We start from the raw sequence: 20525 nt of genomic DNA on the forward strand, positions 1-20525 counted from the left end.
GACTGGGTAGAGTCCTCTTTCAAGACTGGTGCTGAGTATGGAGTTGAGTGTTGGTTTGTATGCCTGTGAACTATACTCCTGTGTATACAATCCACCATGATCACTTGTACTTTTTTTCTTTTTATAATAGCATGAGATTGTTGGGTCACTCCAAGTTATGAACAGATGTAGCTAGACATCCTTGTTACTGACTGGCTGTCTCTGCCCTTCTCTGGATCTCTAGATGGTTTCCTACCAGTCAGTAGTTCTTTGTGTTTCTTCACGTTACTTGGCACTCCCCTCCCCTTTCCTCTTCTCCCCTTGCTTTTTTTCTAATCTATCAAAATAATTTTAATTGTTACCTTGTTCTGCAAAATTTAGGGTGTTAATTGTCTGCAGTGATTGTGCTCAGTTCAGCTGAACAGTAACTGGGGGGAAACACGTTGCATGTGTAGGTGTAGTTTGAGAGTGAGCCTCTAATTACCCCATGCAAATGCCTTTCTCCCTCCTTCCCTTTCCTTGGTGTCAGCATTTCGCCAGAGTTTTCTTGGGATGGTGTTTCCATAGTCCATGTCACTTGATACGGACAAAGGCTCTGTCAAAATCTGCTGGTGTAAGGAAGCTGCTCTTGCTGTAGATGCTCTGTGCTGCCAGTTTAAAGGCATCCTTCCAGTGGGCAGTCTGATACCCACACTGCTGCCTGGCAGGTAAATGTGTCCTCTTCCCCAGGTTTTGCAGTACTGAGGATCTTCACTAGTCCAAAGGTTTGGGTGAAGGGAGAAGAATCAGTGCAAAACATCTCTGCTGGGAATTGCGCAAGAGGCATTCCAGCTGGGGGCAGGGGGCTGTGTGTCTCTGCTCTTTTACACAGCTGAAGCTTAATTGGTACAAAGCTGCAGATAAGGGTGCACTGTGCAGAACCAGAGTGGAGTTAACTCATGCAGAAGTGCTTATCTCACAAGTGGGAGCGCTGAGCAGAGGGAAGAAGTCTCCTAAAACCGTTTAGCTTTGCAGATTCCCGGCAGCACTCCCCTTGCAGGCAGCAGCGGGGGGAGCCTGTCAGCCCTGGAATGAGCGGAGCAGCTGCGTAGCAACTGCGTAGAGAAGTGGTAACATTCCCAAGTGAGGCAGTAAAAAAAATCGATTTTTCTCCCCTTCAGCTTGGCAGCTCTCCAGGTGCCTGCTCTGGCACAATGGAAGTGTGTGGCGTGGGAGGGAGGGACTTTGGGTTGATGTGGGGGGGTGTGATACAAAGAGGCAGAAGTTTAATCACTGACCTGATCACACTGGATGGATTTATTTCTGGACTCAATTTCCCAGGAACTCCACTATTCACCCTGGGGAAAATGCCTCTGATGAAGTTTCTCTAGCTCCAGCTTTGTGAATAAAGAGCTATCGCTTTGGAGTATTCGCAGCAGCTCCGTCACTACTGACTCATCCATCTGCTTCAAGAAATGTTTGCTGTGCACTTGCTAGCTTCCATTTCACAAAGCTAAAAGAGGATCAAATAAAAAAGGTAAGATGCAGCGTTGGCTGATAGCTATTTTAAGAACTGTGTACCCCACATACAAAGGGGTCTGCAGTACCTAATGCAGACCATATAACAGCATTATCCGCTAAAACCACTCAGCCAAAAGGAGTAGGAGATGTTTAGACCTTAAACCACCTGACAAGTGTGAAAAGAGGTCTGGTTAGTGGTTTTTCCCGGAACAGTTGTAAGTGCTCTCCCAGAAATGGAGCAAATTCTCCTCAGTAAGGGAAAATGCTTAAGATTTATCTGGCGTGGTATGGTAGAGTCCAGAGGACAGAAAGGACGACTCTTGCTGAGTTGCTTTGCAAGTGTAGCATGAATGATGGGATGTCTCAGTCTGAGTAGGAATCAGGAGTCAGTCAAGTAGCAGGGATAGGGAAACCACCTGTGGTCTTTGGTCTGGGTCTGCTGAGATTCGGGAGAGATTTCCAACTAGTGTTGGAGTTCCTGTGCCTCCTCTCTGGTTATCCAAAGCTGGCTAACCTCTCTGATGTTACAGGTGTGGACCTTTAATTACAGTTGGAAAAGCTCGAGATGGCTCAGATCTGAAGCTATCAGTACTGGCAGTGAGCTGCCTAATGGTTGCTCTTCCCTAATCCACTTTCATGCCATGCTGAAAGGTGTTTTTGGGCTTATGTCCATCATAACACCATGTGAGAACTGTAAGGTCAGAGGTCCTCTGGTTTGTGAACATGTCCCCTCTGGGCCCCTCTGTATTCCTGATGTCTTTCTTGAGTGCTGTCAGGTGGCCATTGCTGCCAGGTCTGTCCTCTGGTTTTCCAGCCAGCAGGAGGTGGGGCTGGTGGCAGATCCAGGGTCCTGGTGCATAGATCTGCTTGCTTCACTAAGCTCATCAGCAAAGTGAGACACTCTGAGTTCTCCTGTCCTGTGCCCAAAATATGGAATGGCTTGTTCCAAGGAGGACTTCTTCCATTCATTCTGTTTTGGAGAGAGGCATTCCAAGAGAGGTACTGGTATCTCAACAATCAGATGTCTCTGACCTCAGTCATAGCCCTCTTATCCCTGAGATTAATGTGATCAGAAAAAAGCCTTGCTGCCCCTCCCTCTGTGAGGAGCTGATCTCTTACCTAACAGTACTATTCTTTCTTTTTACTAAGAAAGAGAAAGACCTTCTGGAGCAGTTGCTTGGGTGTAGTGGGCTTTGCAGAGAAATATCCAGCTTATAGTTGAGTGAGGATAGTGGAGATGAGGCAGCGGAGGAATTCTGGCAAACCCACTTTCTGCAAGGTGCAAACTAGCCCTTCTGAAGGCAAGAAACCATATGCTCCTCAGGCTTCTCTTTTAAGTAGCCTAGGTAGACTGTACAGAACAGAATTGATTTCTCCCTTATTAGAAAAAAGGAATGTCTTCCACTTCTCCCTCCTCAGGCTTATTTACTCTGGTGGCAAAATCAAGAGCCTGCCCGCCATGAAAACAGTATTATTTCTGTAAATGAGACAAGGCACTGTTCCTGTGCCATGGGAGGGGGGCAACCAGTTTGGTTTAGGACAGCCTGGCCATTCCTGTGTTTACAAGAAAATGGTTAAGAGCAGGGCCTTGCTCTGGTTGTAAATCAGGCTGGAGAGTCAGCAGGCTTTCCTGGAGCAGTCTGCTCCTATGATTGTAGGTAAACAGGGTGGGGAATGCAATGTCTGGGGCAGCAGGGAGCTAGTGCATGTTCTCTGCAATAGACATGGTTCATTTTTATTACTCTTGAGGGTTTTCTTCTCCCAGGAGTTTCTGTCACAAGGCTTCTGGGTCTGTGTCAGTGTGCATGAGTGCTGTATGTCTCCAGTCGCTGTATTTCTCCAAAAAGTCAGTACGGGTGCATAGGCTAAGGTGGTGGATCCTACACAGTGGTGAGCCTCAAAAACCCTTGGGGCAAATCAAGAGTTTGTGCAAACAAGGGCTACAAAGATAAATCTGAACAATGGCCTTTTCAAGGCACCTGCTCCAGGACAATTGCATGATATAGTTTAACACTTTCTCCTGTGTGTGGTAAGTGCAGGAGCGACTTTCAGGATCCTGAAGTGGGTCATTCAGGTGGGTCATTGCTGACCATCAATTTCAGATGGGACTGTGAATAGGTAATTAGTTTGTGCCTCAATAAAATAGGTGGCCAGTCCAAATTGTGGCAGAGACCAATTTATCTACAACCTGCACTGCCCTCTGTTTAAATAATAGAACCTTTTAAATCCTGCCATATTGCTGGTGGGACTTGGTTTGCATCCTTCCAACTCTCCAGACCTCCCTATGGTAAGTGGGACTGATGAAATGCTCTGAACAGATAAAGCACCAAAACAACATAGCCCATGTGCAAGAGTTGAATGTCTGTGGTAGCAAAAGCACTGGCAACTGTCCCAGCTCTCTCTGGCCCCGAGTCTCATGTGGTGAGGAGTGGGATGTGAACAGAAATAACCCTTGGGGACATCCAGCTTTGGAGCACGCATTATTAGCCTTTCATGCTCAGTAACAGCACCATATGGAGTCTGCCCCAGTGGAAAATCCTGGATGTGATGTTCAGATATCTTTTTTCCACACCTGCAGTCAATTCCTTGTGTGTTATCCAGACTATGTGGTTTTTGGGCCATGCTAATTATAGTCCTGCAGGTATGTGTCAGTCTCAGCAGCACCATGGTCCTTAAGGAGAAAACCTTTCACTTTGCCTGATGAAGGTTCATAAACACTGATTAGCTTCTCTGCCAGTTCATCGAATGAGCGCTTCATAGATACTTTGAATTCTTTATATTCAACTGGCTTCTATTTTGATGTATTCTGTGAGTTCCAGACCTTTAACAAAGGGATTGATTGCACCCAAAATGTATTTTAGATATAATCCTAGAATCACAAGAGAATGGAAAGCAGAGCTGGAGTGAGAAAAAGGCTTTGAGTTCCAGCCTGGCATGCCAACAAAGTTAATTATCTGTGGAGTGAAGCCATAGCTGAATAGATGTTTTGGGTTGTGGCTGACATGCTTGGGTACAGATGGCATTTTCTGGACCTGCCTCAGAGAGGTCAAATTCTCACCAGATTGACATACTTTGCAGGTCTAGTTCATACATGTATAGCAGGAGAGGATGGTGTGAAAAGACTTGTCAAGGTCTCAAGCAAATCTCATGGGCTTACATAGATTGTCAAGTTACTGAGCCATCAAAAAAGATGGCAAACTTTTGGGCACTAATTCAAACAAGGCTGCATTAAACATTTAAAAACAAAGTTTTTAGAAGACTGAACGTCCTGATGATGACCTGGAGCTTGCTTGCATTGACAGTCATGAGAATTTAGGTGCTGAGGTCGAAAACAAAATGCACAATCAGCAGCTGCTGAGCACCAAGGAGTGTGCATGCCTTTGAGTAGCACCTTCCATCTTTGCAGGTTGACAGGTACCTGTACCACCTGCGCCTCTCCAATGATGTCCTGCTGGATGTGATGGCTCGATTCCAGGCCGAGATGGTGAAGGGCCTGGGCAGAGACACCAATCCCACAGCAACAGTGAAATGCTGCCGTCGTTCGTGCGCTCGCTGCCCGAGATGGTGAGTGCCCCTGCTCCATCACAGCAAAATGAGTCAGTACTGCCAGTACTCCAGCACAGCACAGCGGAGACACAGGGCAGTCAGTGCCTCTGGGTTACTGCCTATCTCACTGAGAAAGCACGTGTGTGTACATTGAGCCTGGGGGGATGCTGCCAGAGTGGTTTTTTTCCTTGCACCAGGTGGATTTTGACCTAGTGCTGCTTGTTTGAGGAAAGGACCTAAGTGCTCAGGAACAGCCTGTCCATCTGTCCCTAGTGCCGGCCTTGCTGTGCGAGCTGTGGCTAGACATGGCAAGGGCAGCCTCTACAGCTCAGAGCCTGCAGTGCAGTGTACAGGGCTGTGGGATGTGTGGCCTGGCCTTCTTGGCCAGGGAGGCTACAGGATGCTGCAGTGGAACCCCTCAAATTGCCAACTGACAGCAACACGGCACCCTCAGAGCTGTGATCCCCAAAGTCTGCACTGCTTTTTCTAATTCCCCAAACTGTGATCCCTTCTGCGCTTTCTTGCCTTCTGCATTGGGAAAATCTGCTTCTGGTTGGGGTCTATGAAAACTGCTTTGTTTCTTCAGCTGAGACTTGGAGAGAGAGAGACAAAGTGCAGTAGTGTCCTCTGGGAGCATGTGACAATCTTGTTTGGAGAAGTATGCACATCCAAAATAACTCCTCAGCTGGCTCCCAGCAGTGCACCTGGCAGAAAATCGCACTTTTCCCAGGTTTAACCAAGTCAATTCATGCAGGATTCTGTGTCTCACCTAGGTCAGGACTTGGCATAAACTAGCTGTGCAGAAAACTGAAATGTTAGCTTTTTACCTCCTTTCCATGCGACTTTACTCCTTCTGAAGATATTTTCCATGCAGCCAAATGAGGAATAACAGCTTTAATGGCATAAAGAAGACATTTGAAGGCGAGTCCCTTGAAATGATGCATGTCTGACAAAAATTATGCAAGCTGCCAGGATGGAAGGGGGCGCTCTTCCTTTGCTGCTAGCTTCGTCAAAGAGAAAGAATACTTTCTTAACCTTTGCAATCTCAGTGACAGTCACGAGTCCTGAGGTCTAAATGGTCCCTGATGCTGTCCTGGAACAACAGGGAGCCCCTGAGCCCAGGAGACTTGGAAGATCACACGTAGTGTCATCAGTTGCAACAGTTGATGCTCCTCAAGGCCAAGGCTGGACAGTGCTCTCCTGGCCCTGTGTGGCCTTTCCTATGGGTTAAGGACATGCTGAAGCATCAAGCTGGGCTATATCTTATTGACATGCTGCCTACTCTAAGTATCACGTTGGTTTTTCTGGTTTTGCTCTCTTGAAAAATCACTGTTGGTTATTTTGCTTCCAGACAGGTTAAAACTTCCAGCAGGTTTAAACATCTCAAACTTTGATGCTTATTCCCCATTTGCAATATCAATTAACTTGAAGAATTTTTTTTTGGCTGCCCTCAGAGTTGCTGCCTGAAGTGACCCATATAGAGCATCTTCAGTTTTTCATTGTTTAGGGATTAATGGTCTGACTAATGTCACAGTGTACTGAGTAGCCCAATCTGCCTCCTAACCTTTGATAGCTGGCCATGGTAGAATTTCCTGCTTCCTTCCCTTTCAGGACCAGATTTAATGAAATTTAATCACATGTTTGGACTGTGGAGCAAAGATCATGCAAGGCTAGACACATACCACTGTGTTTTCCTTTTGGGAAAGTAATTTTCCTGTGTGTGGGATAAACACTTGTTTTATTGTAGCAGTGAGGCCAAACTGTCCTTCCATCTGAGGTTTGCTGCTGGAGATGTATATGTCTGAGCAAGCCTGTGGAACACAATGGTACTTTCACAGAAACACCAAAAGACATTTGAAAAGGACAGTGCTGGTTGACTTTGGGTAGCAAATTAGCTTTGCCCCATTGGAATTTGACTTCTGCACTGGAGCTGTCTTAACAAATGCCTCCAAATCCTGCATACTCTACTGGATACAGGTAACGGGTATCACATTCTGACTATCCCACGTTTCAGGTGATGGTTTTGCAGCCTCTGTATGCTTTGGTAGGCTTTGCAGTTGCTTTCGGCCTTCTTGCTGAAAAGCTTATCCTTCTGCAACTTGAAAATGTGCTGCTTGGAACGAGCAGGGTCGGCAAACCCAAACTGCCAAATAAAAATTGAATTAGCTATTACATAGCAAGCTAAAAGGAGAGACCTGATAGCCTTGCTTTGGGCTTCTAACTCTCAGTTTCCAGGCCCATAGGATAAGGATCTGCCATGATGGGGCAGGAGAGCCTGTGGCTGTGGTGAGGGAGGGCCCTGGGCTGTGGCCATCAGCATGGCACCCGAGCTATCCCCAGTGATGGGTGCCCATTTGTGTTGCAGAGAAGGGCGACTTCCTCGCTGTGGACCTGGGTGGCTCCCAGTTTCGTGCCCACCAGGTGAAGGTGTTTGCTGACGGGAAGCAGAGCAGCCAGCTGGAGAGCAAGTTTTACCCCACACCCAAGGAGGTCACACAGGGGAACGGAGCCGAGGTAGGGCACTGCTGCTGCTCTGCTGCTGCTCTGCTGCAGTGCCTGCCTGTGGGACACAGCCCACTGTCCTGTCTTTTTGTGCAGCTCTTCGATTACGTTGCTGACTGTCTGTCAGACTTCATGGAGACCAAAAACTGAAGCATAAGAAGTTACCTCTTGGCTTTACATTTTCTTTTCCATGCAAACAGACCAAACTGGAAGAGGTAAGGCACATAAAGAAATACTCTTGTCAAGCCGAGCTCCTTGCAGAATCTGGAGAAGCTGTTGAATGTCGGTGTTATCCTGTGACTTTTCTGTGGGGTAATGTTTACATAGCTCTCTGAAGAAGGCGTGGATGACTTTTAGCGTTTAACTAGATTTGACTACCATTCAGCTATTCATTTCTCATCTCAAGGCAACATGATCTTTAAGCTAAAGCTATTCTACTGCTTTATCAGTAACCAATTCCACAAGAACCATGTGCCCTTTATTAACACTTTTAGAAATAGACATGTACTTTTGTGTCTTGAAGCACCTTTATTTTTAATCACTCTCAGTGACTTTTTTATTTACAGTTGATTCTGAATTGGAAATACCTGTAGCTGAGCTGCTTGGGGACATGTAGCTGACACCTCTTGGGGAAATTGAGGGCTGGTTGCAATTATTTTGTGCTCTCCTTCTAGCCTCTCTTGTTTCTAGGGGTATGTGCTTTGGGCTCCTGTCCTGCAAATGCTTTTTGCTTAATGCTATTAGACTGTGATCAGCATAGGAAAGCCACATGTGCTTTAAAGGAAGCACAGGGAGAAACATTTACAAATTGGAACTTTATGACTGTACTCTATTGCTAGTATTGGTACTGAGAGGCACCCCAAAGTAAGATGCTCTGCTCTGACGAATTTTGGATCAGTTTTAACGTGTGGAGAGACATAGTGGACTTCTCCAACCCTTTAGTCTTGACTGGCTGTGTGGTTTGTGTGCTAAACTTTGTGTCCTTTTGGGTCACTGCACTGTTACTTTTCAGGGGGTTCTTCTTGCGTGGACAAAACACTTCAGGGTCCGAGGAGTCCAGGACACAGATGTGGTCAGCTCTCTGCGCAAGGCCCTCCAGAAGCACGAGGCAAGTTTAGTACCTGCCGGAGCTGAACCTGAGCAGCCTCAGAACGTCCTCCTGGGAAATCAGCTCTTGGTGTGTGGGTTCTTTTGAGAGTTGTCAGGCGTCATCCAGGGATAGCCAGTAGCAAGTGCCCAGCATGCCTGGACATCTAGTAGAATCTCAGACTGCCCCAGCAACAGCAAGGGCAGCTGCATGCTGATAACCCAGCCTGGCTGTGGCAGCTCACCAGTGTGGCCTCACTGTCTCAGCCCAAGGGAATCTCTTGTGAAACTACTGGGTGAGATGTAAAACACTAATTTCACACACTCTGTCTTACAGCATGGCTTGTGGGATGAAGGCTGGTAGGGGGAAACTCTCATCCCAAACTGTCACACCTAACTCTACCAGGGCTTGCCTGTCCACTTCTGTAGGATGGAGCCATTGATTGCAATTTTAAGGTCAGCAGTAAGACATGATTAAATCTGCCCTTGAACTAGCATATGGCCTTTGAATAACACTGTTTTAATATTTTGGAAAGCCTTGCTTTTCATGTTTGGTAACACCAGCTAAGAAATAAAGGCATCTTTCCATACCTTGATGACTTCATAGGATAGAGGAAATTCTGTTTTCTCACATGGTAAAATTCAGATTTTGGTTCATTATTTTTCTGCATCAGTCTTGCAGTTATTAGTAACAAAGGATCTGAGGCTTTCTGGGTGAAGTGTGGCCTCCTCCTGGCGTTGGCATCTGAGTTACAACAATCCTTTGATAAGGTGAAAGGAAAACTGCACAGCCTTGATGGAAGGACTTTCTGCTTGGGTGTGGTATTGCTGCACAGCCACAGCTCCATTTATGAGTGTTTTCTGTCCTATTTATGATGGGCTCTGCTCAGGTGGTAGGATGTTAGCCTTTCCACACAGCCTGTAAGCACAGTATCACAGCATTCACACCAATAACATGTCACTTTTTTGACGAATGAAGATTGGGGAAAAAACAAATCCTTCAAGCAAAGAGGCTGGTGAAACATTTGAGAATTCAGAGATGTTTGTAACCTTACAGGGTGTGGGAAGAGTGTTGTAGAAGGCAGTGATGTCTTTCAATCAAGTTTCCTGAATGAGGCCTTCGAAGTGCAACCCAGGGAATATGTCTGCATGCGAGTGTTTTATCACACAGGAGGGTTGAGTTTTTTCCTTGTTAATCACTCATCTTTATGCTATTAGGACATAGATGTTGATGTTTTGGCATTGGTCAATGACACAGTGGGAACCATGATGACTTGTGGATATGATGACCAGCGCTGTGAAGTTGGACTCATAATTGGTAATTTTTTTCTGTTCACCATGAAGAATTTTTTTCCCTCTCATTTGTTGAATTACAATAAATCTGGAGTAGTAGGAGTGAGTTTCACAATACAGGGAAGAGCAGAAAGAAAGCGGAAAAAACAGTGATTGGATTTTCAAGCCTGGCTGCCTTCTGTAAAGCAGCTGTTTTTATGCTGATCACATTGCCACCAAAAACCACAGTCCCCATTTTGTCTGGGCTCAGTTGTGACCAGCATACTAAACTTTTCTGCTGACTGTATAAAAATTACTGTGTCTGTCCAGGAAAGCTGAATTCCCTTCACGTCTGGTAGTTAGTACCAGCTATGCTTTCCACAGTTTCTCCATTTCATGCACCATGATGCCTTTTATTAGGCGCACAGAAATACATTTGAAAAAAAAAATGTTTTTAAACAAGTCAAGCCTTAGTATAATTTCAGGGTTTTTTATTCACTGTGAAATGATGATTTCACAGGTGCAGATGGCCTATATTAGCATCCTGTGCCACAGGGTTATGTATTTGTATTTTCTTCTAAAGACAATGTACTGACTTATTCCCAAACATGTGGGCTTAAACAAAAAGCACACACGGAACAAACAGTAGTTTATCCAATACCCACAGGGACTGGCACCAATGCATGCTACATGGAAGAGATGAGGCACATCAGCCTGGTGGAAGGGGATGAAGGGAGGATGTGCATTAACACAGAGTGGGGGGCCTTTGGAGATGATGGTGCTTTGGACGACCTCCGCACAGAGTTTGATCGGGAGCTGGATCTGGGATCTCTCAATCCTGGAAAACAACTGTAAGTGATTCACTGAGTGACCTGCAGTCTGAGCTCTCAGAGTGCTTTTCCAGTGCTTGCCAAGAGCCCCTTTGGAGTAGGAATTGTCTTAAGTGAACCTGAGATGACTTGGTGCTGGTTCTGTCCAACCCAAACCTTTCCCTTCTGGGAAGGGTGAGTACCTTTCATACCTCCCTGCTTCAGGCCAAGGGTTGCTACTACAGTTGCTCATGTGTTGTTAAAAGCAGATGGTTGCTCTGGTATGATGCTGTGGAGGGCTAAAGAGAGGAGCTGGTGAACAGCTGAAATCCTTCCTATGCTCCATTCTAGGTTTGAGAAGATGATCAGCAGCCTGTATTTGGGAGAACTTGTAAGACTCATTCTCCTAAAAATGACAAAGGAAGGTCTGCTCTTCAATGGGAAAGTGTCAACAGCTCTGCTTACTAAGGGCAAGATTGAAATGAAACATGTGTCTGCAATGGAAAAGTAAGAACTTGTAATACACTCTTTGAGAGTAGCCACACTCAAAGTTAGTCTTTCAGAAGCACAGCAGTGATAATGAAAGTGTAGTTAAAATTTGTGAGTGCTGTGAACAGTCCTGACTGTTCAACTGATTTTGCTTTTGCCAAGGAGAGAAGTTGGCTTTATGGAGGCAGGAGATAGTTTTAGCAAAGTACCACAGTAGCAAGTTTATTAGTAAACATGCTAGATGCAGGTTGTTTTAAACAACCTCTCTGGACACCTAAGTGTGTGAGATGATTGCTGCAGTTTTCAGCCTCTCTGATGTGGGAGTACTGGGACTGTAGAGAGTAGCAGAGATTCTAGCTCACTTACTGGATGACTACTTGGAAAACTTGGATTCTAGTATTTTGAAAGGGAATCCTGGTCCTCATTTGTCGCTCCAGGAATTATTTTCTTCGTTGTACTGAGTGAAGCTGCATATCAGTTCTTGTATCTCCTTCTTTGAACTGTTTTATCCCGTTCTCTTCTTGACTAGCTGATTGGTCTCATCAAATGCTGAACCCCAGGAAGCAGCCTCTCTCCCCTGGGTACTTTTGGGAATGTTGTGGGAAACACATTACTGGTTTATGGGAACCAGTGTGATGCTGTCTGATAGGTTGTGTGGTGGTCTCCTCTCATTTCTTTTTAAGCCAAGGTGTTGATTTACATGTTTTTGCATTTGGTGATGTATTCTTTCATTTTGGGGATTAGGGACAAGGAAGGTCTGAGCAACACAAAAGAGATCCTTACAGACCTGAACCTGTTTCCCTCTGAGGAGGACTGTGTTGCTGTTCAGCATGTCTGCACCATCGTTTCCTTCCGCTCGGCCAACCTCTGTGCCGCCTTGGCGGCCATCCTGACCCGGCTCAGGGAGAATAAAAAGCTGCTGAGGATGCGAACCACTGTTGGGATTGATGGGGGACTCTATAAAACCCACCCAAGTGAGTAACCAAAGAGGATTTGATAATGGGGCGGCATGTTGTTGCTAAGAGCCTCCATCTGCATGGGTGTGTGGCTTTTCAGAGAACCGCTGTTTTGCTTCAGCTTTGGGGTGAGATCTAACTGGCTTAGTTATTGCAAAGCTGTCCCAGGAACTTTAGAATTTGGAGTGGGGTGGGAAAAACATGACACCTGGAATAATGCTGTCGGAGGAAATGCAGTTGATTTCTCAAGTGACTCCTGGGCCTCTAGGACTCTTGCAGTTCACTGTGGGTTTTTTTTTTATTTCTTTCTCCCTCTGCTGCTTCCCTGTTTTTGAACCCAAACTGGAAACTTTCTCCAACCATTCTCCCGACGGGTTGGAGGCCTGATCGCAGACCGAGATGAAGCCAACCATGCCCGAAAGGACTGAAAGCCTAAAGAAACTCTCTGTCCCTGCCAGATATGCCAAACGGCTGCACAAGGTGGTGCGGAGGCTGGTGCCCACGTGCGACGTGCGGTTTGCTGCGGCGGGCGGCAGCGGCAGGGGAGCTGCCCTGGTCACGGCGGTGGCACACAGGCTGGCCGCCCAGCGCCGCCGCGTCGACACCGCGCTCGCCCCTTTCCTGCTGCCCCTGGCCGTCCTGGGAAGTGAAGGACAGGATGAGGGCTGAGCTGGAGTATGGGCTGAAGAGGGAGACGCAAGCCAACGCCACGGTGAAGATGCTGCCCACGTACGTCTGTGGGATGCCAGATGGAACAGGTGAAGTTAGTTCCCGATCACCTGGAGGTGGTCAGGAAAGTTGCATGTTTGTTCTTGGTGGGGGGAGGGAAGATGCTAATTAATCTGACACATGCCAGGGGAATTTATGTTGTCAAACCAGTGCTTCCTGCTATGTTATCTGTTATCTTCAGCCCCATACTGGTGGACTTGATGGGATAAATGCCCAGGAAACAGTGTGCTATCGTTGGTATTCTGACTGGCAAACGTGCTTGTGGAGAAGTACAAAAATGAAATACCTTTCTCCTTCAGAGAAAGGGAAGTTCCTCGCCCTTGATCTTGGTGGCACAAATTTCAGGGTTCTGCTGGTCGAAATCAAAAGCGGGAGAAGACGATCAGTGCAAATGTATAACAAAATCTTTGCCATTCCTTGGAGATCATGCAAGGGACAGGAGAAGAGGTAATGAATGTTTAACTGGTCCAGCCAAGGCCCATTGTATAGGATTACTGGTGAGATTTATATGCTGCTTCTTTCCTTCCAGCTCTTTGACCACATTGTCCAGTGCATAGCAGACTTTCTGGAGTATATGGGGATTAAAGGCGCTCGGCTTCCTCTGGGCTTCACCTTCTCTTTCCCCTGCAGGCAAGCTGGCATTGACAAGGTAAGAACTGTGGCACAGAATGGGTTCAGATGGCAGCTCTGCACTTGCTTGGTAAATGGCATCATTTTGAGCAAGGGTAACTTGTTGGTTTGGAGAATTTATTACTTTGCTTTGCAAATAGTTGTGTTTCATGAGAAAATTATCATCCCGTGTTATCCATCTGCCTATGGGAGGCAGAACTTTCACTTGTTGTCGATGGTAAGTGGTGGACATGACTTGCTTTTGTTCTATAAAGATAAGCCCTCATGCCAGCAAAATGAAGTGCATGTTTTTAATAACGCAGGAACCTCCTTATGCTGCCTTAACTCTTCAATGGCAAGAGGTAACAAATGGTTCCTGCTGCTTGCTCAACAATCCCAGGATGTTTTCTATGCTCTGCTGCACGCTCTGACTGTGTAACTTCTGCACTACATTCGCTTCTTTTTGCTGAGTGTCAGTGGACAGATCTGAACTTACTTGTTCAACTTGGCTTTTTGACAGATATCTTTTATCTTTTCAGATCTTATGTAAGAAAAGATTATTTTTATGAATTTCCAGGAGGGGCAGGTGATGTTGTGCTGCTTAGTTCCAGTCAAATACGTAGGATATTGGGGAAATGGAAGCCTGCTACTTCACTGAATGTTTTTATGTCCTGGTAGGGTTCACAATAGCTTCTAATCCTGGAAGCTAGTCTGCTCTGTCTCAGTTTTCAGCTCATAGTTGAGAGTATAGCAATAGGACTTGGCCTTTTGTGGAGACGTGAATTTGTATGCCTTCTGAACCCACAGCATAGCATTTAGGTCTTGACAAATGATTAGGAAGCAAATTCCACAGTATTGGTGGCAAACTGAGTAAGACCTGAGAAGCATCTGTATCAGGGTCCCATAATATGTTGTTCTGTGTGTTTGGTCTTTTACTGTTACTACAACTTGAGGATGTTTCTTAATAGCAGCTTTTTCTTCCTTTTTTTTTTTTTAATTTTATTTTTATTTTTTAATTTTATTTGGACAGATAGTCCAGAGACACTTAAGAAGTGTAAAGCTAATTTACTTCATGTAACCTGGAATCAACTTCTGTCAGGCCACATCACTGTATGAAAAGAAACAAATTAGTGTTGCCTGGAGTTGTGGGATCATACCAAATGTCCTTGAGTAAACGACCCAAAAATTAACAGTAGATGTTCATTAATGTTGGTGGGTGTTTAATGATTTACAGCAAAAGGATTTTTTGCAGTCTTTCCCTCTCACAGGTAATACAATGGCTGTGTGCACAAGAGGAGAGATGAGGTTTTCCAAATGAGATTTAGAAGGTACCGAGTGCAGTGCCTTGATAAACAGCTGAGTAAACTTGAAGCCACTACCATCAGCAGTTGAGTAACAAAGATACATGTGCACAGCCTGCACTAGACACCCACAGTAACCTGTCCGGGGAAATATGTGATTTGGAAAAAAAAAAAAGAGGAAAAAAATAAAGCACTGGGGTGGGAGGCAAGAAAAAGAGAGCTGATGCTTGCAATGTACAGTCTGCTCTTTGTCTTCACTTATGACTTTCTGTTTCAGGGAACACTTGTGGGATGGACAAAAGGATTCAAGGCAACAGACTGTGAGGGGGAAGATGTTGTTGATATGCTAAGAGAGGCCATCAGGAGAAGAAATGTGAGCTGGTTTTTTCTGCTCATTTTGGTTAATGCACCTTTACTCTTCCTCTGGCATTCCACTACTGACCTTGACTTGTGTTTTAGGAGTTTGACTTGGACATTGTAGCAGTGGTGAACGACACTGTTGGGACCATGATGACTTGTGGATATGAGGATCCAAACTGTGAGATTGGCCTTATTGCAGGTACAGTGATTGTCAAGTGACCACTGTGAGAAGGAAGCACCTATACAGAGCTGGGCTTTGGGATCTGTAAACCAGCACCTTTATTTGAGTTTGATATAAGGTGTTAGTTGCTTGGGGTTCTTGGCAGATTTGTGTGGTATTCAGCAGGAAAGTTAACAACATCTGTAGCAGATAAGTTCATGAACCTGTTGGCCTTTTGATCATATCTCTGATGGTGCCTAACAAGAGTGTATGCAGGATAAAAGAATAAAGCAGATAGAGCCTGAATTTTTGTTTTAACAAATGAATCCATAGTTACTGTGTAGCCAGGTCATAGAACAGGGAACACCCAAGTATTTTTAAAAATCTGAGTGAATTCTTGTTGGGCTTTTTAGATGATTCCTCCAATAGGTTCCTCCAGGTTTTTATCCAAAAACAATTAATCATAGAATGGCCTGTGTTGGAATGGACCTTGAAATTTGAGATATGGCAAAGTGAACTTTAAGATGAACGCTGCAATTGTCTTCCATAAGTTTCTGGTGCTTGTTGGAGTCCAGGACATCCCCTTGGATGGCCTGGGAACTGAGGAAAGGAGTTTGAGCCCTGGACAGGGGGTGTGGAGACGGTCGGGGGCTCGGAGACCTTGGCACAGAGCCCAGGGAGACGCCGGGTTTGATTTTGATCCATGGGAAAAGCTTTCAACACTGCAGAAGTAATTACAAACTTCCAGGATGTGAAAATAGTCTAGCACAGTAGATGATGTAGAATTTAATAGTCTTAGAATTTTTAGAATAGAACTAAATGGGGACAAGATGGTGGAATTTGGGTGGTACCTTATGTACTTCTCCTTCTCCGTCCTCCATTTTTTTGGGGCGGTGATGGCACAAAGTAGTTAGAGTAGATTGGACCAAAGTAGAATGTCACTTCTGGTGGGCACTGGGCATTGGCACAAAATAGTAAATAACTAGTACGTAATATATCTGTATAAATGTTAGGGGACATCCCATCTGTGGGCAGTCGCCTCGTGTCCCAGCTGCTGTCCAGACCTGGCTGGGAGCAGAGAAAATTCTGAGATATCAAATAAACAACAGCGAGAAACCTGAAAACAAACCTTGAGGACTGCTTTCTTACACGGACGCGACTAGGGCTTTTTAGAGGGCCAAGGACTCTAAACCACCTAAAGCTGGGTGAGGAAACCCCCCCGACAGTGCTGTATCACTTTTCCAGCTGAAGTCTTGTCATTTCTTTGCTTCTAGGAACAGGCAGCAATGTTTGCTACATGGAGGACATGAAGAACATAGAAATATTGGAAGGGAATGAAGGAAAAATGTGCATTAATACAGAATGGGGAGCATTTGGTGACAATGGCTGCATTGACCACATCAGGACAAAATATGATAGAGAAGTAGATGAAGGCTCACTAAACCCAGGGAAACAGAGGTAAACATGATGGTCCTGATGCCAAGAGCCTGATGAAGTCAGTCTTTGAGACACAGTGACTGCTTTTTAAAATGTGCTTAATGAATGAATAATCAGAAAGGAATTTTTAATATTGCATTTCTTTTGTTGCTTGGTAAGAAACCTAGATATTAAAAAAAAAAAAAAAGCCCAATCAAAAAAATCCAAAACAAATGAAAGAAAAAACAAAGATGTACATTGTTACCACAGCACTGTTTTCATCTTTTGAAGTGTTGCTAAACATTGCAGCTTTTAATATTTCCCTGCAAAGTCTAGGCCATGCTTTGTTCCTTTTCTTAGGGTGATTTTTCAAGGGCAAAATACAACTCCAGCAAAACTCTAAGCTGAACTTGACTGTTCTTTGTTGGGTTAAGACAGTATTGATTAGGTGTGACTCACTGGTGAATGCATACAGGGATAGGAGGAGTTTTGCTTCAGTGTGGACTTTGGATTTAACGATGTATGCTTAATATTGCAAGGGTTTTATCCTACTTTTGTTACCATTTGGCATAGGCAAATATATGTAAATAATGTTTGCACTTGAAGTGACTGCAATGGATTTTTGATGGTTGAAAAATGGAGTTTAATGGCTACTGCTTTGCAAGCTTGGACTGCTTTTCTTGAGGTTCATGGGGCACTACATACCACTCATGTTAAACAGAGCCATCTCTTTAAATGAACTTTTTGTTCCTCTTTTGACCCAACAGGTATGAAAAAATGACCAGTGGAATGTACCTAGGTGAAATAGTAAGGCAAATTTTGATCGACTTAACCAAACAAGGGCTGCTGTTCAGAGGACACATTTCGGAATCACTCAGGAAGAGAGGCATATTTGAAACAAAATTCCTGTCTCAGATTGAGAGGTAAAGTTGTTCAAGTTACATGATTTATATCCTTGAAGTCTTATAGGACACTTAGAAAACAGTCTTTTGAAAGTCTGTGGAGTCCTTTCCTTTGTGAATTCAATTAAGTCAGTTATTTTTCTTCTTTCGTGTTTCTTTTCTTCTTCTTCTTCTTCCCCCACCTCCAGAATAAAAGTTTAAAATGAGAAACTGGGGGAGTTACAGAATTATTTTTGATTATAGGAATTATCATTTTCTGTCCACACAACTGGTTATCTTGGATACCTTAGCCATCATGCTAGGTGTTTCTTGTGGGACTTAAAATAGTACTTATTTAAAAAAGTAAGAAGTCAGTGATACAGGAATATGTGCTTATTATGTATCTGTGCATGATTTCAGTGGTCTCTAGGCTATTTGGAACTCTCTTGCTGTGGAAAGCCTTGAAAGGCATGTCTCAGCCTTGAGATCTAAAGTAACAGTCAAGTGGCTCTTCTCCCTGTCACTTTGGGAGTTAGGTGAACAACTGCTGTTCATGCCTTCTGGAAGATACAGCCTAAACACAGCAAATGGCACGGCAGGAGCAACTTTTCAATCTGAATTCAGACAGAAAGCTGCCTTACAAGAACTGCAGGGTGTTAGAGCTAAAGTGGTCCCCTTTCCTTCAAATATCCTGTGTGAGCTGCTGGAGCTCTCCCTAATGCCTGGCTGCTCCGTGTGCTTCCCTGTGCGCAGTGACCGGCTGGCCCTGCTCCAAGTGCGGCGCATCCTGCAGCAGCTGGGCCTGGACAGCACGTGTGACGACAGCATCATCGTCAAGGAGGTGTGTGGGGTCGTTTCAACGAGAGCTGCCCGGCTCTGTGGGGCAGGGCTGGCCGCTGTTCTGGAGAAGAAGAGGGAGAACCAAGGTGTAGAGCGCTTGCAAATCACTGTTGGTGTAGATGGGACTCTGTACAAGCTCCACCCACAGTGAGTACCTTGGTACCGCTTCCCTTTGCTGTTTGCTGGTTTGCATTGTGAAAACATACCAAGCTGTACCAGCTGAGATGGTTAAAAACCTGAGAGAGGATAAGGACCTCACATTTCCCTGCATTTTTGTCATTTCCCTTTCCTAGACGTAGGAACAAAATTGTGAAGTCAACTCCAGTTACCACTGGGAGGCTTTTTTCCCTGGGATGCTGAGTGAACCTCATACTTGTTTTCCAGGGTTTTGGCAGATTTCTACAATATCTGAGTCTCCTAGATAGAAAGCTATCTTGAGTTTTTGGAGTTGGTCAGTATTCTGTGAGCAAGGCCTAGAAATAGATTAGCTTTTGAGCATTAGCTTTTGAGTTGGAGAAGAGAACCTCCTTCATGATCTCTGAAGATGTGGGCAGTATGTGGCATCATGCTGAACAAAATTCAAGTGGAGAAATAAAAATTAGAATCTGATTGTGTACAGGAATTTGTATCTTTCAAAAATACGAGAAAAAGCAAAAGAAAGCAGTGGCTGAGGTTCCTTGCTTACAGAGGAATACGAAATTTCAGCTCAGAAAGCAGCTGCTAAAATGTTCTGTTCTTCTCTCTCTTCTCTTTCAGTTTTTCTAGGGTCCTGCGGGAAACTGTGAAGGAGCTTGCACCTCAGTGTGATGTGACTTTCATGCTTTCTGAAGATGGAAGTGGGAAGGGAGCTGCCCTCATTACTGCAGTTGCAAAAAGATTGCATAATGTTGGACAGAAGTAGAAATGAGCGGTCAAGTAATTTCAACACTGCAGGCATGTGCAGTAGGGTTTTGCTGAGTGGTGATTCAAGATAGCTTTGCCAGACACTAGCACAAAGGTACCATTTTTTGGGGAGCAGCTGGTTTTGACCAACTAGGATTGTGGATTTTGTCCTTTGGTAACTTGGATTAGGGTTTCTGCTCCCTACCGGCATTATGTCTTGGCATACCACAGTCTACTCAGTTCTCTACTTCAATGAAAATGTAATGCACATGGGAGAGTGAAAACAAAACAAAATCAACCCAAATGGGTCTTTTTAGTAGATCTTAATTAAGCTACTACACCACAGCTGAATCACCAGTTTCTTGTGATTTGTGTGCTTAGTTTTGTTTTGGCCTGGCTCAAAGAATATTGAGATCCTGATGTTGCATCTTACCTAGTGGACATCTTTCTTCAGTGCTTCACAAGTTTTATAATAAATTTGCAGGTGAAATAAATTAATGGGCTTTGATCAGTGATGCTCCCCCCACTGCTGCACTGGTTGCAAGTGTAATGTAATACTTCCCTGAATACAGGAGGCATGTTTAATGGACAAATGTAAAGGAAAAAAAAAAAAGTGATTCCACAGAACATCAGTTTGTGTCAAAATATGTCAGTGCATCTGAGTCACATAAAGCTAAAGCAATGCTGGATGGGTTCTGACTCTGACTGAATCTTTTGATACTGAAGGAAGGGGAGAATGGAGGAGCTACAGAGTGCAATGTCTATGTCAGGGCTACACAGAGGGTATCAAACAGGCCCCAAAATATCTGTGTAGAGGGGAAAAAGTCAACTGAATTTCTGAGAGTCTCCTCTTTGTTTTTCCTCTGTTATCTTCTTGCGTGTTTCTAAGAGAATTGTTTCCATTTTGTGCCAAGGAGTTTATCCTTGGTTTTAATTTTCTGTTGCTTGCTGCTCTGCCTGTTTGTAGTCTGTTTGTAAATAAATTTGTGTTGTTGTGAGCCTTTGCTTCTCCATCCAGTGCATCTTCTGAGCTGTAGGAAGAACATGCCAGGTAAGTGGGAGCTTTATTAAAACCTAAACCTTTAAGCCTAAACCTTTCTTTGAATCTAAATCTGTAAGAGAACTCAACAGCACTTCAGTGATGGTAAAGGTGGTTTGTGGATAGAATTCTTGGCCTTGTGTGACCAAATGTCCATCACCTGATTTAC

At 44.6% G+C, this 20525-nt stretch overlaps 1 protein-coding gene across 1 annotated transcript; it reads left to right on the forward strand.

Annotated features, from left to right (window-relative positions):
• Window positions 1-1248: 1248 nt before the first annotated feature.
• Window positions 1249-20315, forward strand: LOC136364421 (hexokinase HKDC1-like). The gene is given in 23 exon segments (XM_066324351.1): window positions 1249-1452; window positions 1455-1495; window positions 4886-5003; window positions 5006-5047; window positions 7391-7539; window positions 7624-7672; window positions 7675-7742; window positions 8540-8635; window positions 9832-9931; window positions 10553-10736; window positions 11046-11201; window positions 11928-12161; window positions 12598-12780; window positions 12782-12897; window positions 13168-13284; window positions 13287-13315; window positions 13398-13517; window positions 15056-15151; window positions 15238-15337; window positions 16573-16756; window positions 17482-17637; window positions 18349-18582; window positions 19192-20315. Coding segments are annotated over 23 exon segments (2736 nt in total). The 5' UTR covers window positions 1249-1433; the 3' UTR covers window positions 19337-20315.
• The last annotated feature ends 210 nt before the right edge of the window (window positions 20316-20525 follow it).

Source organism: Sylvia atricapilla, chromosome 8 (genome assembly GCF_009819655.1).
Source record: "Sylvia atricapilla isolate bSylAtr1 chromosome 8, bSylAtr1.pri, whole genome shotgun sequence".
Classification (NCBI taxonomy): domain Eukaryota; kingdom Metazoa; phylum Chordata; class Aves; order Passeriformes; family Sylviidae; genus Sylvia; species Sylvia atricapilla.